The 18,544-nt window shown below is 46.0% G+C and overlaps 1 protein-coding gene across 1 annotated transcript in view; it reads left to right on the top strand.

Moving 5' to 3' along the window:
* Positions 1-3,723: 3,723 nt before the first annotated feature.
* Apcdd1l (APC down-regulated 1 like) overlaps positions 3,724-18,544 on the top strand; it is a 52,965-nt gene continuing 38,144 nt past the window's right edge. Inside the window, 1 exon segment of the mRNA XM_048810877.1 lies at positions 3,724-3,978. Coding sequence (XP_048666834.1) covers positions 3,930-3,978 — 49 coding nt within the window. The 5' untranslated portion in view covers positions 3,724-3,929.

The following is an 18,544-nucleotide window of genomic DNA, read 5'->3' as shown; positions in this document are numbered from 1 at the left end:
CATCCATCTACCCATCCAACAATCCATCTATCCATCCATCCATCCATCCACCCATCTGCTCATCCAACCATCCATCCACCCATCCAACCATCTATCCATCCACCCATCCACCCACCTACCCATCCACCCATCCACCCACATACCCATCCATCCACCCATCTACTCATCCATCTACCTATTCACCCATCCACCTATCCATCCAACCATCCATTCATCCATCCATCTACCCCACCTATCCATCTATCCATCCACCCACACATGCATGATCCGTCCATTCATCCATTTACCCATTTACCTACCCATCTACCTATTCACCACCCATCCATCTATCCACCCATCACCAGGTAACCACCCATCCATCTATCATACTCATTCAGCCATCCACCCTACAATTCACTGTACATTCAAAATGTGTTCTTAAGTCCTCCAATGCCACTCCTCACAACACATAATAGTCAGATGAAGCAAGGCAGAGGCTGGTGAGAGGACTGATGGAAGAAGTTCCCAGGCAGCCCAAGAGGTTTCCACAGCCTACTCCAGGGGCAGCGGGACAAGAAACCACTCAGGACCCAGGTAGTTTATAGTCAGGCTGAGAAGCCAGACTTCCAAGCCCAGACAAGTTCTCATCCAGGCTCCATGGAGCACCAGCTCTGTGACTTCTGACTCCTCTTTAGAGTTTCAGGGTCTGAGAACACTGGATCCTGCTCCAGCCTGGTCCTCACTTTGTCCAGAGCCACCTGGGAGGCTGGCCTGAGTGTGTGTAGTTGTTGGATAACCAGGCTGGCACTGCTGTTTCTTTGATAAACAGCTCTGATAACAAGCAGAAGAAACAGCCTGTTTCTTAGCAGGATTCCTGGGGTGATCTTATCTTTCTATTGTACTTTTAAAGGGACAAGGAGCGGAGCAGAAGGAGAAAGGGCCTGTCCTCCATGCTTTCCCATCCACCTACACTGGACTTTGGTTTAGGTGGTTTATGGGGAGAGATAGGGGAACATGGAGCAGGAAGGCTGGCCTCCTCTCTCCCACTCCTGGACATCTGGCTCATGGTCACCCCCTCAAGCCCCTATATCTGACCCCAGTAAGACAACCCTGTGTCCACCCCAAGCCCCAGGCAGCTCTGATCACTTGGGGAGGCCCCCTGCAGTTACCAGCCCAGAAAGGCCAGGTCTGGAGGTCAAATTGTGAAAATGCCCTTGGCTGTGACTTATGGCCAGCACTGTCAGGACTCCTCTCAGAAATGGCCTTAGAGTTGCTGCCACTTCAAATCCTCTTGAGTGATTATTCTGTATCTGAGAAAGAGGTCAGGAGCTGAGTGCGTGCCCCCGTAACAAAATGCAAAGTCTGGACAACATAGCTCTCCCTCCCTCCCTCCCTTCTTCCTTCCTTCTTTTTCCCACTTTCTTTCTTTGTTAAAAATAAAGATATGTTCGAAGCCAATAAATGAGTCTCAGCTTTAGTTCCTTCTTCCTCACTCATCTGATCTCCCGTAACTCAAGGAGAGCCCGTTCAGACACTATTTGTCCACTTTCTCTGCTTTGTTTGTTTGGAGCTCAGCCTGCTACCTCGGTAGAGGTAGGTACCAGTGACCCACCTGCCCTGTGTTTCTGGGGCCTCACCTGTGAAGGGCAGAATGCCTTTGGAGCCCTCCTCACCATGGTGAGACAGAGTGCTCTGTGGAGAGACACAGCACAGGGATCACAAGCAGGAGCCCTCCTGCCCTTCAGCTGTGGGGCATCAGGACAGTAGTACAGGCTCTAGCAACTCATTTACCCATTTTGTAAAATGGGACTAATAATATCAATGCTTGCCTTTCTCATTGGGTGACTTGGGTGAAAAAGACTCAGCCCCAGCCCACACCATAGTCTCAAGAGTCATTGGAAATTCCTTTCTTACAAATAACCAATACTCTATTAACACACACACACACACACACACACCATATTTTATAGAGAAGTTCCTATTTGTAATCACAGTGCAGTAAGTTCTACAAGTACGGAAAGATGACACCCCCACCCCTACCACACCGCATCAAAGTGACTCTCCACTCCCTAGGACAGATCATTAATACTTGAATCCTCGACTGTGCCTGAAACTTGGAAATGCCACATTCGGAAGCCCAGAGAGGGCAGTTTTCAGCAGTCATGGCCAGAATTACATGTAGTGTTTATACTATCTGTAATTATAAATTTTGCAAATTTAAAGACACATAATTTTCACAGTCATAATTATGCAATTATAAATAATCACCCTATACAACTCTCCTCTGGCCCATAAAAGTTATCTCTTTCTTATTTGGATTTAATGTGAGGCATGTGGCCATTGTCTGACGGAAGGTTCTCACCAGTTCTAGTTTCAGCAGGCCACCTTGAGCCTCATGCCACTTTTGGTAATCCACAGAAATAGGGGGAATTGTCACTTTTGAGAAGGAAACCGGTCACTTTCCTCACATTTCCAACTATATAAAATCACACTGTGGTCCCACTCTGTTGTATTTGCTGTTGCCTCTGGATAGCAGGAAAGCAAGGGTGGCCAGGAGGCCTGGACAGGGTCCTGAGGTGGATGGCGAAGGGCTCTATGACTCCCAGAGTATCGCTCAAGTTTCTGGTAAAAAGTCAAGGCAAGCTAATGTCCTAGCCTCTTCTGGGATGATCAGCACACAAAAGTGGCACAGATTAATTCGTGCAACCCCAGGGCACAGATTCCCCCACCCTGCCCCAGGGGAACAGCACACTCTCTTCTATGTCTCCCTATTCTCTTTTGCCCCCCCCCTCCTCATTCTTCCATCCTTGATCCCTTTCACTCCCTCCTCCTTTTCTGACTCACTTCTTCCTTCCCCATTTCTCTCCTTTTCTTCCTTTCTCTCTCTCCCAGTTCACAGCTGCACCAGAAGCTGGTCCTTGGGATCCACAGGTCTCCCCGCCCCCCCCACCACCACCACCACCATTCTACTTCAGCAGCAAGACCTCCAGGCCTGGAGGAGCAATCCAGCTCCCCCCACCCCATTCATAAAACCAACAAAGGCCAAAGTCTTCTTCCCAGGTGCCCTCACACCTATCTTTCAGGCTTGCCTGCAGAATAGGATGCCACCAAGGATGTCCAATGCGAGGGTGCTGGTAGGAGGAGCCAGTTTGTCTGTCCTCACGTGCCTTACCTCTGCCTTCCACCTTGAACAGACTCACTCAGAGGAGGATTGTGAGGAAGTAAGAGGAGGAGGGGTGGGAAGACGCCTGCCCTTGTGTTTCCACACTGCCTAGATGCTCTGCGGAGCTGAGGACCGCTATTTACAGAGCGGCTGTTGGATTCTGGGCAGCAGGCTTGGCCACTTTCACTGCGCTCCTCTGCTTGCTGGGTTCCAAGTTAACACAACTTTTCCGAGAGTGTCTGGAAGCCTACACAAAAACTTCAGGGGTCCTAGGACCCAGCGGGACTTTAGAGGAGCTTTTCCGACCCCCACGTCCTTCCCCTTCCAGGGAATTGCTGGCTAGGGTTGCGCTTTGGCTCTAGGAGCGCACCACTCTTGCTTGGAGGAGTCAAGGGTTTGGGGAGGCCTCCTTGCCCACTGCAAAGACTTTGGCGGAGGCAAGGGCCAGGGTGGGGAGCTGGGTCTGCCGGGGTCTGCCAGGGGTCTGAATGGCAGGAGGAGCTGCTCCAGAGGGCTGTGAGCGCTGCGCGGGTGAGCGCGCAACGCTGGGGGCTGTCTCCACCTCTTCTGGCAAGTCGGACCTATGAGTGCACAGCTCCACTTAGATCTCTCCGCAGCCCGGGAGGGTGAGCGCGTGTGAGAGCCGACAGGGGCAGGAGCGCAGGACCTTTGCAACTTTGTCTCAGGACTCAGCCTGGACGCCCGGGTCCGCTGCCGCCAGAGAACCACGCGCCCTCGCCCCCTCTCAGTGCACGCGCCTCCAGGACTTCCTGAGAGCCCCAACCGGATGCCCGCAGCCATGCTCCCCTACGCTTGTATGCTGGTGCTTTTGGGAGGTAGGTGCCACTCCGCCCCCCTCACTCTGTCTCACCGCCTGAGAAGAGAAGGGAGGGAGAGAGTTCACAGTCTGACATTCCCTGAGGTCGTAGGGACTGCTGTACCCCGCCTGGCTAGTGCTGCTGTGCTCTAAGCGCCCCTCTGCAGCCCTGCTGCAGAGGAGCCCAGGCAGGAGGAATTGTCACTCTGTGTCTTTGGGGACTGGCCTCCATAGGCCAAGAGCAGTTCCTTGTGTAGGGCCCCAGGGGTGCAGTCCTCCAACAAGTTACAGAAGTATCCCAGGTCCACGGAGACCCCCCAGAGCCGGGGCAATCACCCCAGGTCACTCAGAGGAGTGCTGCTGGAATGGACCGCTGATCTGTGGACCTCGCGGTGCTCAGCTTGGGAGAAGTTAGGGGAGGGTGGAGTGTAACTGGGCCCAGGTTGGTGCCCATCAGGCCTGGCAGAAAGAGTCAAGGACCCCCTGAAAAACTTAGTAGAAAAGACAGTGGCCTCCTGATGGCTCTTCATGGGGTGGGGACTCTGTAAATGCCACCTGAGTGTGGCATGTCATTATGGGGGCCCAGTCACTGTTGGCAAAAATGATGATAACAACAGCAGTTGTTGAAGTGTGGCTCAGCCCAGGGCTCATCCGGAGCATCCTCACATGATGAAGAACTAAGAATTTTGGCCCTGGAGTCAAACCCTCTGGCTTGGAAACCCAGATCAGCTTTATTTCAACCTGTGTGCGTGGCCATCAGCCCTGTCCATGTGGCCATCAGCGCTGGCCGCTGGCTGCCAGCCCTGTCCGCCTCAACTGCCTCCTTTTCAGATGGGCTCAGCTGACTCGCTGCCTTTGGGGATCACTGCAAGGATTGCAAGAGGGTGTGCAAGAGAAGCCCTCGGCTTGCTGCCTGGCACCCCTGGGACCAATCAAGTGTCCCGTGAATGGCAGCCAGTTCCATGGCCATGAAGTGCTGCCCACACCCGTGGGCACTCAACTCCACCCACAGGCAGGGAACAAAGCCCACCTCTGGCACAGGAGCTCTTTGAGCCCAGGCATTTCTTACAGCCTGGTTTCTTCACAAGATGTTTTGAGAAGATACAGAGGTTCCGTAAGGAAGGTCAAGGGAAGGGTGTGCTCAGTTTGAAGAGTTGCAGATGCACCCCTCAAAAGGCACATTGGTTAAGGGCTGCCTTCCCTACTCAGCTGGAAGTGAGAGGTCACACAGCTATCCTTGGCTACAAAGTGCCTATTTTTGGCAAAAATAGGCCTGAGACAACCCTGTTGACTTACTAGAAAGTCAGGACCGGAAGGGTATCCAGGGATAGCCAAGAAGAGTCCATGCTGAGTATTGAGATGCGCGGACAAGGAAACCTTGTGTCCGTATCCACTCCTGCAGCACCCGGCCCCCAGCTCTCCCATGCTGGGGAACAGGGCAGTCCTGATTGGTAGGACACATTACCCCGGGAGCCGACATTCTCAGTCACAGTGCAGGGTTGCTGTCTTTGGCAGGCCCGAGTCTCTCAACATGCCAATAAAGTCACTGGAAGTTTACATCAAGGCTCTTGGGGAGTCCTGCTGCTTCATTCCTTGGTGACTTTTTGCTATAGCAGGTCAGACAGATTCCGCAGGAGAGCAGCCAAGAGGGCTCGGTCACCAGCAGGAACCCTAGGAACCATTTTCCACGGGGTACTTTTGTCAAATGTCATTTTTGCCACTGGCTGCATCACAAGATGGCAAGATCCTCTTGCTTTCCTAAAAGGAAACAGCCCAGCTAATCCCTCAGCCACTTGCATCATTTGGTACCTGAGCTGAGGCATGTGAACTTGGTGTCCAGGTTCTAGAAGCTTGGAGTAGAATGGCACCCAGAGTGCCCTACCAAGGACATTCAGGTTGAGCACGCATGCACATGCACACACACACCCTCGCCAGGGCGTCCGGACCTCAGCACGACTAAGTGACATTTGGAACCAGAGTCTTTGTTGGGGGCGCGGAGCTGTCCAGCCCATGGTGGGCTGTTTAGCAGTATCTCTGACCTCTCCCTGCCAGCTGCCAGTGGCACCCCCTTCCAGTCGTGATATCCAAAAAAAGTCCCCAGACATTGCCAGGTGTCTCCTGGGGGCAAAATTGTCCCCTGCCAAGAGCCACTGGTCTGGTGTGGTATGGAGAGATTGACCCCAGTTGGTAGCTTTTCACATAAATCTTTGTCCAAATCAGCAGGTTGGGTGGACTTTGTTATTTTTGCTCTGAACAATCAGGAAATCAAGGGCACAGCGGGGCCCCAGGAAAAACAACACAGCCTAGGTGGTTTCTAATGGGGACGTTGATTTTTCCCATTTGTTCTCCCTCCATCTGTACTTGACAATGTCCTCGGGTTCGGGACAGGAGGGAGACTGCGGAACACCCAGTTACCCGCTGCAGCGAACCTGCCTCCAACCCAGGATGCCAGATGTATCAGGCCAGCTCTCCAGCTGCCAGCTTTGGTTCCCTCCTCAGTAATTTCTGGCTTTTAAAAAATCTCCTTATTCAACAATTTATGCTTGAGGGGGAAAAAGAGAAACCAAAGTTGTTTTTTTTTTCTCACTTGTATTTTTTTTTTTTCAGATTTTGGTCCTGTTTTCATCTCTAGCCATATATTTTTTGTGATTGCAAGTTATCATTTGGAGACAGATTAACTAGGACAAAATCACAGGCTGTACAGTAATAAATTAGTTGTTGATGCGGAGCTTCAAAACCCAGAATAAAAATGGGGAAGAAAATTAAGTAAAAACACACTTGTCTGAAAATTAAATATGAATAGAGATGGGTAATCATATTAATTATTTAAAACAAAATTATCAATGGAAACTTCATCTTGCCGCTTGGCAAGTCGCAAGCAAATCATCCCAGGCAGCTGTTTCACTTATCTTCTGACCAAGGCTGTAATCTCTAAATTCAAAATAACCAGCTCAAGGCAAATATAGCAGCTTCCTTGATTTCAAAACCATCTGGATGGCAAACCAGTTAGAAGCTACACATGAAGAAATATTTTTGCAACATATTGGGAGTCAACTGTGCTCATGAGAGCTGCAAGCCAGAAAGAACCCCTGTTACAATTTTTAAGATAGGGAGGTTCACTTTCAAGGTCAACATGGAGATCAGGAGCCTGTTGCAAAGGAAAAAGAGGCTGCAAAACTGAGTGAAGTTGGGGCATCTGAGCTGAGCAAGGGGCCTCTTGGGGAGGACTAAATCTGAAGGTGGTTCAGGGGCAGTTATGAGTTGTAGCTGGAGGTTTGGTGCTGTTGTTCCTTAAGTGAGAATGACTTTTGTGCAAAGCCAAATCCTGTCGCCACATGGATTATCAGATTGTTTCCAAAAGACCTTGATGTGGAAAAACTAACACCTAGGAAGTTAGATCCATGGCAGAAAGAAGAAAGGGACAGGCCATGTGGGAAGACTGGTCCCAAAGGATGTCAGGCCCGCTGGAGTGATGACCGGCAGGCCAGGGGCACTGAGGTGACTGGTAGGGGCAGACCGTCCCCAGTCTTCTGCCCGTGCACTTGGAAGTCAGCTGGCTGGGCTGAAACTAGCACACTTTGTGTGCTGCAGAGAGCTTGAGAACACTGTTTTTGGAAATACACTAGATCCCACCCTTGCTTCATGATGTTCCTACCTGTCACCTGTACCCACTGAGCCTCCCTGGGTCTGTGTCTCCATCAGTGAATGGGGAATGGTGACAGCTGTGGCCTTGGGGAGCTGAAAGGGTTAAGTAGGATTGATGCGTGGTAGGTATTTAACACCAAGGACTTGCTAGTCCCGTGCTGTTACCATAGCACTGACCCTGCTCAGAGCTCCCCAGACCCAGAGAAGGAGGAGACAGGGCGCTGCTGCCTTGGCTGGAGCTAGGGATATCACCTCATGTTCATTCCTGGTGGCAAGTGCCATGTTTTCTTCCCTCTCTGATGTCCTATGTGCCCACAGGAGCCTCCTTGGCTACTGTGATAATACCAACAACAGCCACAAAATTCCCTATTGTTCCCATGTAGGGCACCCTGAAGCTCTGTGGGGCAAGGCCCAGGCCTTTCTCTGTCACCAATGTTCTTATGTGAAATGCGAATACAGACAGGCAGGTGGGGGAAGAGGAACTGTCTGGCAGAGCTGTGTTCAGAGTCTAAACTTGGGGGACATGTATCGGGCTCCTTCTGCATGTGCCATTGCTGGTGTGCAATGGTGAAGGTGGAAGGACAGTCAGATGGCTCCCTGCCCCCTGGGGAAACCAAAGTCAAACAGGCATTTAATCCTCAAAGGTGGAAGTAATTACAAGACTGAAGAGCTGCCTACAGAACAGGTCCAGGAGCATCAGGGAGGTTGAAGAAGGCTCCTAAAAAGGTGATAGACAGGTCAATTGGACCTTGAGAACAGGAGGAGGTGTTAACCAGGGCTGGAGGAACCTCCAGGTAGGAGCGCAGAGGCCTGACCCGCAGGAGGGCAGGAATGTGTTCAAGGAGAGAAGGCTGCTGGGCCGCGAGGGGCTGAGGCCAGGAGGTGGACCATGTCAGAGGTCAGCGAGCCAGGTCCTGGAGGGTCGTGGGGTCTGGGTGGCCTACAAAGGCAGGAATTGCTTACATCCCACCAGCCCTCACCGTTAGCACTCTAAGAATCTTGCAGTGGCCAGGTTGGTAGTTGTGATTTGCACTCATGTCACTAGGAAACAGGAAAAGAGTCTGGGTTTTATGGCCCTTGGATTGCTTTGCCAGTGAACTGCCTGGTCATAGGTTTCGCCCAGCTTTATACTGGACTCTGAACAGAATCTTTGTTCTTATTGATCTGTAAGTGCTCTTTGTACACAGGAAAGCAGCTGTCGCCTGTACATGCGCAGCTCTCCCCAGCTCGTTGCTTGTTCACCCAAGTTCCCAGAATAGAACTGCTGTTCCTCTTCTCATGCATGGTCACACCCTTGACACGTCTGCAGCCACATGTGGGCCATTAGCAGACGTGCACTTTCCCCAGAGGGGAGAGCAGGTGGCCAATACTCCTGCCATAATGTCCACTTTCAAGTATGTATATGAGTATGAGCTGCCTCTGTGTGTGTGTGTGTGTGTGTGTGTGTGTGTGTTTGAGAGAGAGAGAGACAGCGCACACTGTACACCTCCCTGTGGTGGACGCTGTGGCAGGGAAGGGGAAATGAGCCCATGCACCCAGGTCATCCAGCCACCAAGCCCAGGGGCTAAGATTTGTGGGCCATTGAGTTTCATGCCTCAATTGCCCCCATCCAGGGAAAGTTCAAATCAAGTTCACATAAGGATCCCTCTCTGCAGCTTGTTGGCAAGAACATGATTTTTAAAGGGAAGTCCAGGCACCAGAAGCCACATGCTCTCAGGCATCTGAATTCAGGGCTTTCCCAGCACACCTTACTGGAAAGACTGCAATGGGACACTATAGACGTGCTGGCATGAACAGTTTTGTAAATCCCCAGTTAAATGCTAATCTGAGAGTGTTGAAGAGAGAAGGTCCTTATTTTCCACCTACAGAGGCTGCAGAAACACGGGGCCCTGGAATTCAGCTGCCCAGTTCCAGTTCCAGCTGCCCACTAACTTGCCCGCAACTTAGTCCTCTGTGCCTCGGTTTCCTCATTTGCAAAGCCACAATCTCTCCATGCTTGCGGAGGCGAACATTAACCTTGCCAGGCACAGAGCAAGTGCTCAGTAGATGCCACCCACGTCATTTTTTAAGGCAACAGGACACTGCCTTATGGGTGACAGTGTTGGAGCCAAGCTATGCCGCTGCTTCACCCTAGCTGCAAGGCACTCTGGGACATGAGGAGCTTGGCTGAGAAGCAAGGGTCAGAAATGGTGCCTGGACTGGCCACAGCATGATGGAGGTGCGGAATAAAAAAGGAGATCATGAGCCCAAGTTCCTGCTTCCAAAGGCACAGGGGACTCGGGTTGCCTTTGCCTGAGGTGCAGCCAAAGGGTCCTCTCTGGTGGAAGGGGTGAACTAAGTGTTTCTGGGAAGTGGGGGTTGGAGAAGTCATGTGATCATTCAGTAGTTGATAGGTCAATGGAACAGAGTCAAGCAACACCCAGGTGCCCAGGAGGCAAGGAAGACCAGGAAACCAAAACCTGAACACCCAACAAGAGACCCCAGCTTCAACAAATTTTGAGGGAATTATGCACATGTAAATATATTTATGACATATTAACTCAAGAAACAGAGTGTAGTATATTTTCATTTGGGGGTTGTCCTTATTTTTTTTAAGTACATAAAGAAAGCAAAAAAAAATGAGTGATTCTCTCTGGGAGGTGGAATTGTGGGTGATTTCTCTCTGGGTCTTAAAGTTTTTCTCCTGTATTTCCCATAGGGTCAGTTCCATGTGGGATTGGGGATCCCAAGGAAAGAGGCTGGGTTTGCAGTCTCCCAGGTTTCAACCTTTAATTAGCTAAAACTCAGCTAGAGAGGCTGATTAAGATATGACAGGGGCTGGAGTTACAGAAGTGAAACCTAGCCTGGCTGCAATTCCTGGTATCAGAAGAAGGATCACCCATACTGCTAGGGGTCCTGGGCTGGAGGAATGCTCTTAGGCAGGCTGTGTTCCTGAGGGTTGATCTGGGAACACTCAGACATCCAGATGTTTAGATAGGGTCCTGTGTCCTCCCTGCTATGTTGAGAATGGATTGCAAGTAACCTATCCTCAGTCTGGTGGACAGGACTTCAGAACAGGGAAATGGAGTTCCTGTAGGGTGATTGAGGCCAAACTATAGCTATGGGTAGACTGCTGTGAGCATCCACTGGGTACTGTTCTGATTGATTCCTGTAGGAGCATTGCATTCTTTCTTTACACTGTCTTGTCACTTAGGTGCTGTTATTATCAACACTTGAACCTGAGGAATTGGATGCTACTGGACTAGGGTGCTTCAGGGGTAGAAATCCTGGGATACTGAGGCCTGGTGGGATCTTGGTTGCTTAGGAATCATATGGGATTCTAGCTAAACCTGGAACTCACTGTTTCCTGATTATTGGTCCTGAGATGCTAATAATCTCTCTGTATGGTCAGCCCATGGGCACCCATTGCCCACTACAGAGATGAACCAGTGAGAGTGGGGTCCTTCACCAAACCAGGCGACACACCATACTTATTAGCTCCATGGACAATGGAGCCTTTGCCTGCCCCATCCCTCCCTCACCGCAAGCCATGGACTGCTTCACGCAAAATTGCAGTGAACAAGTTAGTGATGGTTGTGCCTACCCAGCCTGCAGGGACCTTTATTTAGCTACAGAACCCATCCCCCAGGGATGCCAATCCTGGGGAGCTTGCCAGTCAGGGGGCATCACCTCCACCAAGCAGGTAAATCTGTAGCTGTGCCCACAGGAGGATCGCTCCAGGACCCTGACTTTTAAAAATAATGAGCAGACGCTAAATGCGTTTACACCTACAAGAGGTCCTGGGAAAAGCAGAGTAGGTGCTACCAGCTGGATTCCCAGAGCATCCTTTGGTCCACTGGGTACCCACGCTCTTCTGAGGAATCCTTTTTAGCCTTCAGGGGTCACGGGCGTCCTTCTGTTGCTTACATCCAAAGCATCTAATCAGTATGCCTCCAATGCCCATTTGAGGCCCATGCTGTCTGAGTAATTAGCTTAACAGTGGACATGCCACAAGCCTTCATTGTCCACCACCCCCAGAGCTTGGGGTACAGTTAAAAAAAAAAAAAGCTGAATTGCCCTCCCTGAGCTTCAGTATTAAATTATACTGGGTGGGGGAGGGGCAAGCACTTTCCCAAATACAGAGAACAGGACATGGGTGTGTTTAGATTGGAATTAGCAATGACCACAGTGAAACAAAATTACTTGTTCTTTGAAATGTACAATTAGAGTTGTCTTAACATGTGTTTTTGGTGGTTGGGTGTGGTTTCTAGATAGTTTGAAACTGAAGTCTACTGTTTGGCCCATCAGCTTTAACCAAATTCTGATGGGCTCCTATTTCCTTTACAGCAACCCACAGTTACTGAAATTAAAACCGACTTGCTGGTGAATGAGAGGGTCTGGGCTTTTACCCGAGCAGCATTCCAATTTATTATTTCTCCCACACTCTTATAATACCTTTGCGTTTTTATCTGCTTCTTGCAGAGAGTCGACTCTGCAGCAGCAAAATCAATCTCAGAGAAACTAAGAACCTGCCCAAGTGAGTGACGGATGGAACTTTCTAGTAAACCCCATCTCAGGCTTCCAAGGACTGAAGGAGTCCCATTCATAATGGAGCCTCCAGAGTGGTTGGGGGCAGCCTGATTTTCAGAAAAGTCAGAGTCCCCGGTTCCATGTAAAGCCAAGTCCATTCCCACCCGGACTTTCATTATTGCTGCTGACAGGGGCCCAGGGAAGAGACGTCAGGTCTGTAATCTCCCGAATCCAACAGGGGATTCAACCAGGACATGTATCACTTGGAGCAGTGCTAAGCATGTGCAAAAAAGACTTTCATTAGTAAGTGGCTGAAACGGATTCCTAGTAACATGGGTCATTTGCTTAGAAATTTCTTATCTTTTTTTAAATATTTATTTTTTAGTTGTAGTTGCACACAATACCTTTATTTTATTTATTTATTTTTAATCTGGTGCTGAAGATCAAACCCAGAGCTTTGCAGGTGCTAGGCGAGCACTCTACCGCTGAGCCACAACCCCAGCCCAGAAATTTCTTATCTTTTATTTTAACTCCCAAGCACAAAGGCAAGCTTGTTTTTATCTTCGGGATGGCTTAAATGAATGAGCACATGTTTGCTCCATAGATTCCTATAGCTTCAGCCTGATGGTGTGAATGCTCTCTGCTCAGGTGCTCAGCTCTTCAGCAAGCATTTAGTGGGTGCTGCCCACCTGCCAAGTGCCGCTGTATGTCCCAGGGACAAAAAGGATGTGATGTGGCCCTCAGGGGGGGGTTCCTATTCCAGTTGGAAGGGTGGAGTGGAAAATAAGTCAACCAGAAAATGCCCAATGGGATAAGTGCTGAAAATGGTGATAAGAAGAGAGGTCAGAGAGGACCGAGGGGCTGCTTAGGGAGGCTCCTCCTCAGGAGCCACGATGAGGCCCAGCCCTAAGAGATGGAAAGGAGCCAACCCCGAAGGTACCAAGTCAGGCAGGACTAAGGGCTCTGTGAGGCGAGCAGCAGGTTTTCAGTGCAAGGTCCTCCAGCTGCAAGGTGGAGAAGTGTCACTGGGAGGCAGTGACAGGGACTTGGTAGTGTTAAGAGGGATGGAGAGAAGGAGGCATTATCTCTAGGGTAACATGGATATGGAGTCAGGATGGTCAGGACTTGTGGGTGGTTTGGATGTGGAGGTTGATGCTTCCCGTAGTTGACATTACAAAGTGCCACCAACTGGTGGCCTTAGTACAACAGGAGTTCTGGAGGCCAGAGGCTAAGGCCTCTTTCCTTGGCTAGGCTTCTCACTGTCTCCTTGCATGGCCAGTCCTCTGTGTGCATACATCATCCGTCTCTCTGTATGTCCAAATTTCGTCTTCTAATAAGGACATCAGTCCAACTGGCACACACAAACCTCCCTGAGGCCTCATTTTAATTGCTTTCCCCACATTTTTATGGGTGCTTTGTAGTTGTACATGCTGATGGGATTTGTTGCTGCATACTCATACATACACACAATCAAAGAATATAATTAGGCCAATATCACTCCCCAGCCATCACCGACACCCACCCTGTGGTTCCTTTCCTCTACTGATCTCCCTTGAATTTTCATGAGATCCCTTACCTTTCTTTTCCTTTTTCTTTTCTGGCTTCCACATATGAGAGAAAACATAAAACCCTTCACCTTCTAAGTATGACTTATCTCACTTAACATAATGGTCTCTAGTTCTATCCATTTTCTTGCAAATGACATAATTAATTTTTCCTTATGGCTGAATAAAATTCCATTGTGTATATATACCACATTTTCTATATCCATTCATCCATTGATGATTCCGTAGTTGGGCTATTGTGAATTGTGCTGCTAACCATGGGCTTTCATGGATCACTGTAACAAGATGACTTTAATTCTTCAGGTTAAATACGGAGGAGTGGTACAGCTGGTCACATGGTAGTTCCATGCCTAGTCTTTTGAGGAGCCTCCATACTGATCTCCATAGTGCTCGTACTAACTTACAGTCCAACCTACAGTGTGAAAGCGTTCCTTCTTCTCCTCATCCTCCCCAGCATTTATTATTGTTTATATTCTCGATGGCTGCCATTCTGGCTGGAGTGAGATGAAATCTCAGGGTAGTTTTGATTTGTAGTCCCCTGATTGCTAATGATTTTTCATATATGTGTTGGTCACTTGTATTTCTTCTTTTGAGAAGTGTCTGTTTAATTCACTTGCCCATTTAGTAATTGGGCTATTTGGTTTTTTGGTTTTGGTTTGTTTTTGTTTTTGTTTTTGGTGTAAAGATTTTGAGTTCTTTATACATTAGATATTAATCCTCTGTCAGAAGAGTGACTAGCAAAGATTTTCTCCCATTCTCTAGGTTCTCTCTTCACATTTCTGATTGCTTCCTCAGCTATGCAGAAGCTTTTTAATTTGATGCCACCCATTTGTTAATTCCTGGCGTGATTTCCTGAGTTTTAGGGGTCCTGTTGAGAAAGTTGTTGCCTATCCCTGAAAGCTGGAGTGTTGACCCTACATTCTCTTCTAGGAGTTGCATGGTTTCTGGTCTAATTTCTGGGTCTTCGATTCATTTCGAGTTGGTTTTTGCACGGAGTGAGAGAGACGGCTCTAATTTCATTCTTCTTCATGTGGATAACCAGTTTTCCCAGCACAATTTGTTAAAAAGTCTGTCTTTTCTCCAATCTATATTTTTGGTTCCTTTCTCAAGGACCAGATGACTTCAGATGTGTGGGTCTCTCTGTGTGTCCTATTCTGCACCGTTGGTCGATGTGTCTCCTTTTATGCTAGTACCATGCAGTTTTTGTTACTGCAGCTCCATAGTCTAATTTGAAGTCAGGTATTGTGATGCCTCCAGCATTGCTTTTATGGCTTGAAATTGTATTGGTCATTCTGGGTCTTCTATCCTTCCAAATGCATTTTAGGACTCTTCTATGTCTGTGAAGAATGTCATTGATATTTTGATGTAAATGACATTGAATCTGTATATTGCTTTTGATAGCATGGTCATTTGGGTAATATTAATCCTGCCTATTCATGAACATGGCAGGTCTTTCCATCCTCTGAGGTCTTCTTCAATTTCTTTCTCCAGTGTTCTATACCTTTTATTGTGGAGGTCTTTTACCTCCTTGATTAAATTTACTCCTAGTTTTTGGTTTGTTTGTTGTTTGTTTGTTTGTTTGAGGCTATTGTAAATAGAATTGTTTTCCTGATTTGTTTCTCAGTAGATTTGTTGTTGGTATATAGGAAAGCTATTGGCTTTTGTATGTTGATTTTTGTAACTTCCTACTTTGCCAAATTTGCTTATTAGCTCTAGCAGTCTTTTGGGGGAGTTCCTTTCATTTCTAGGTACAGGATCATATCATCTGCAATGAGAGATCATTTGACTTCTTTCTTTCCAATTTTTATCCTATTTATTTCCTTCTCTTATGTCATTGCTGTGGCTAGAATTTCTAGCAATATGTTAAACAGGAATGGTGAGAATGGACATCCTGTCTTGTCCCAGATTTCAATGGAAATGCTTTTAGCATTTCCCCATTTACTATGAGGTTTGTTTTGGGTTTTTCATACATAGCCTTTATGATGTTGAGGTAGACTTCCTTCTATTCCTAGGTTTAGGTTTGTTTTGTGTTGTTGTTGTTTTTATCATGAATTCATGCTGAATTTTGTCCAAGGCCTTCTCTGCATCTATTGAGATGACTAAGTGATTTTTGTCCTTATTTCTATGTATGTGATGAATTACATTTATTGATTTGTGCACATTAAAACATCCTTGCCTCTCTGGAATAAAACCAACTTGACTGTGGTATATAATCTTCTTAACATGTTGTCGTATATGATTTGCGTTATTTTATTAAGTATATTTGCATCTAAGTTCATTAGGAATATTATTCTATTGCATTCTTTCCTTGATGTGTCCTTTTGGTATAAGTGTGATATTGGCATCATATAATTAATTTGGAAGTATTCTGTCCCTTTCTATTTTATGAAATAATTTGAGAAGTATTGACATTAGTTCGGCATTAAAAGTTTAGTAAAATTCAGCTGAGAATCCATCTGGTCCTATATCTTGATTGGAAGGCTTTGTATTACTACTTCTCTCTCATTGCTAGTTATTGATCTGTTTAGGTTTTCTATCTCATATATAAATAACCAGTTTGGGCAGATTATATTTGTTTAGAAATGTATCCATTTCTTCTAGGTTTTCCAATTTGTTAGGAGATAAAATTCCAAAATAGTCCCTAATGATCTACTGGATTTCTGTGATGTCTGTAGTGATTTCTCCTTTTTCATCTCTAATTTTATTAATTTTTTTTCTCTTTTTCTTTTGGCTATTTTAGCTAAGGGCTTATCAACCTTGTCTATCTTTTCAAAGAAAACCAATTCTTTCATGGATCTTTTATTATTTTTATTCTTAGTTTTATTAATCTTGGCTCAGATCTTAATTATTTTTCTCCTTCTACTGGTTTTGGAATTGGTTTTTCTTCTTTCTCAAGAGCCTTAAGATGCATCATTAGGATTTTTTATTTGGGATCTTTCTGATTTTCTTACATAGGCACTCATAGCTATAAAGTTTCCACTTAGAATTGCCTTCATAGTGTCCCAGAGGTTCTAATATGTTGTATCACTATTCTCATTTGCATCTAAGAGTCTTTTAATTTCTTCCTTGATTTCTTCTATCACCTATTTATCATTTGAAAGTGTATTGTTCAATCTCCATGTATTTATATAGTTTCTGTAGGGTTTTTTCAGGTTGATTTCTAATTTCTTACCATTATGATCTGATAAGATACAAGGAATTATAACAAATTGTTTTGTAGTTGAAAGAGTTGTTTTGTGTCCTAAAATATTCTTTATTTTATAGAAAGTTCCACAAGCCACTGAGAAGAAAGTGTATCCAACTATTGTTGAATGAAATATTCTACAGATGTCATTTAAGTCCATTTGATTTATAATATTATTCAGGTTCAAAGAGTCTTTACTGAGTTTATGTCTGGTTGATCTATCCAATAGTGAGAGAGGTGTGTTGAAATCACCCAGTATTATTGTACTGAGGTCTATGTAAGGGTTTGATTTTGAGTAGTGTCTCTTTTATATAATTAGTTGTACCCATTTGGGGGGCATAAATATTCATTATTGTCATGTCTTCTTGTTGGATTGTTCCCTTTACAGTATGAATTGACCTTCTTTGTCTCTTCTGATTAATTTTGGTTTGAAATCTGTTTTGTCAGATATGAGAGTAGGCACTTCTAGGTTCCATTCATATTGTATATTAATTTCCATCATTTCACTTTCAGCCTGTGACCATATTTGCCTGTGAGTCTCTTGCAAATAACATCTATTTGCATCAACATATAGTTGCAAATAACATATAGTTTTTTAATCCATTCTGCCAGCCTGTCTTTTAATTGGAGAGTTGAGACCATTTACATTCAATGTGATCACAGAGAGATGTTTATTCATTCATGCCATTTTGATTTATTTATAACATTTACTTTGGTCCTGTATCTCATTGGCTTAGGAATTCTTCAAATGAACTCTTGGTTTGTTTTTGATTTCTTCTGTGTGGAGTATTATGTTAAGTAATTCTGTAATGCTGGTGTAGTTGTCATAAAATCTTTTAGTTTCTGCTTATCTTGGAAGGTTTTTATTTCTTCTTTGATTTTGGATGATAACTTTGCTGAATATAGCAGTCTTGATTGACAGATATTTTCTTTCAGGACTTGGAACACATCATCCAAAGCCCTTTTGCCTTTTAGAGTTTGTGCTGAGAAATTGGAAGTGATTTTGATAGGCTTGCCTCTAAAGGTGACCTGATGCTTTTCCCTTGAGGATTTTAGAATTCCATCCTTGTTCTGTATGTTAGGCATCTTAATTATAATGTGTCATGAAGAAGTTCTTTTTTGATCTTGTCTATTTGGGGCTCTGAATGTATCCTGTGTCTGGAGGTCCATCTCATTCTCAAGGTTTGGACATTTTTCTGTTATTATTTCCTTGAAGAGGTTATCAATTCCCTTAGCCTGCATCTCACAACCCTCCTCAATTCCAGTGATTCTTAAATTTAGTCTCTTAATGTTACCCCAGAGTTCTTGTATATTCTGATCTTGGTTACTTATTTTCTCTTCTTTAAGAGGCCTGAATGTTCAAGACTGGCCACTTTGCCTTCCAGCTCTGAGATGCTGTCTTCAGCATGGTCTACTCTATTAGAGAGACTTTCAACTGAACATTTTATTTGATTTATTGTGTCTTGCATTTTCAAGATTTGTTTGATTCCTTTTCAATGTTTCTATCTCCTTATTGAATTTCTCATTAATATTCTGTGCTGACTTCCCTAATTCATTCAGTTGTTTTTCTGTGTTCTCTTGGAATTCATTGATTATTCTTATAATGATTTTTTGAATTCTTTATCTGACATTTCATTCAGTTCAGTATCTTTGGGGTCAGTTGCTGGTGAATTATAAATTTT

Source organism: Marmota marmota, unplaced genomic scaffold, assembly GCF_001458135.2.
Source record: "Marmota marmota marmota unplaced genomic scaffold, marMar, whole genome shotgun sequence".
In the NCBI taxonomy this organism is placed as follows: Eukaryota; Metazoa; Chordata; class Mammalia; order Rodentia; family Sciuridae; genus Marmota; species Marmota marmota.
Note: the sequence above shows the minus strand (reverse complement) of the source record. Positions and strands in the feature narration are given on the sequence as shown.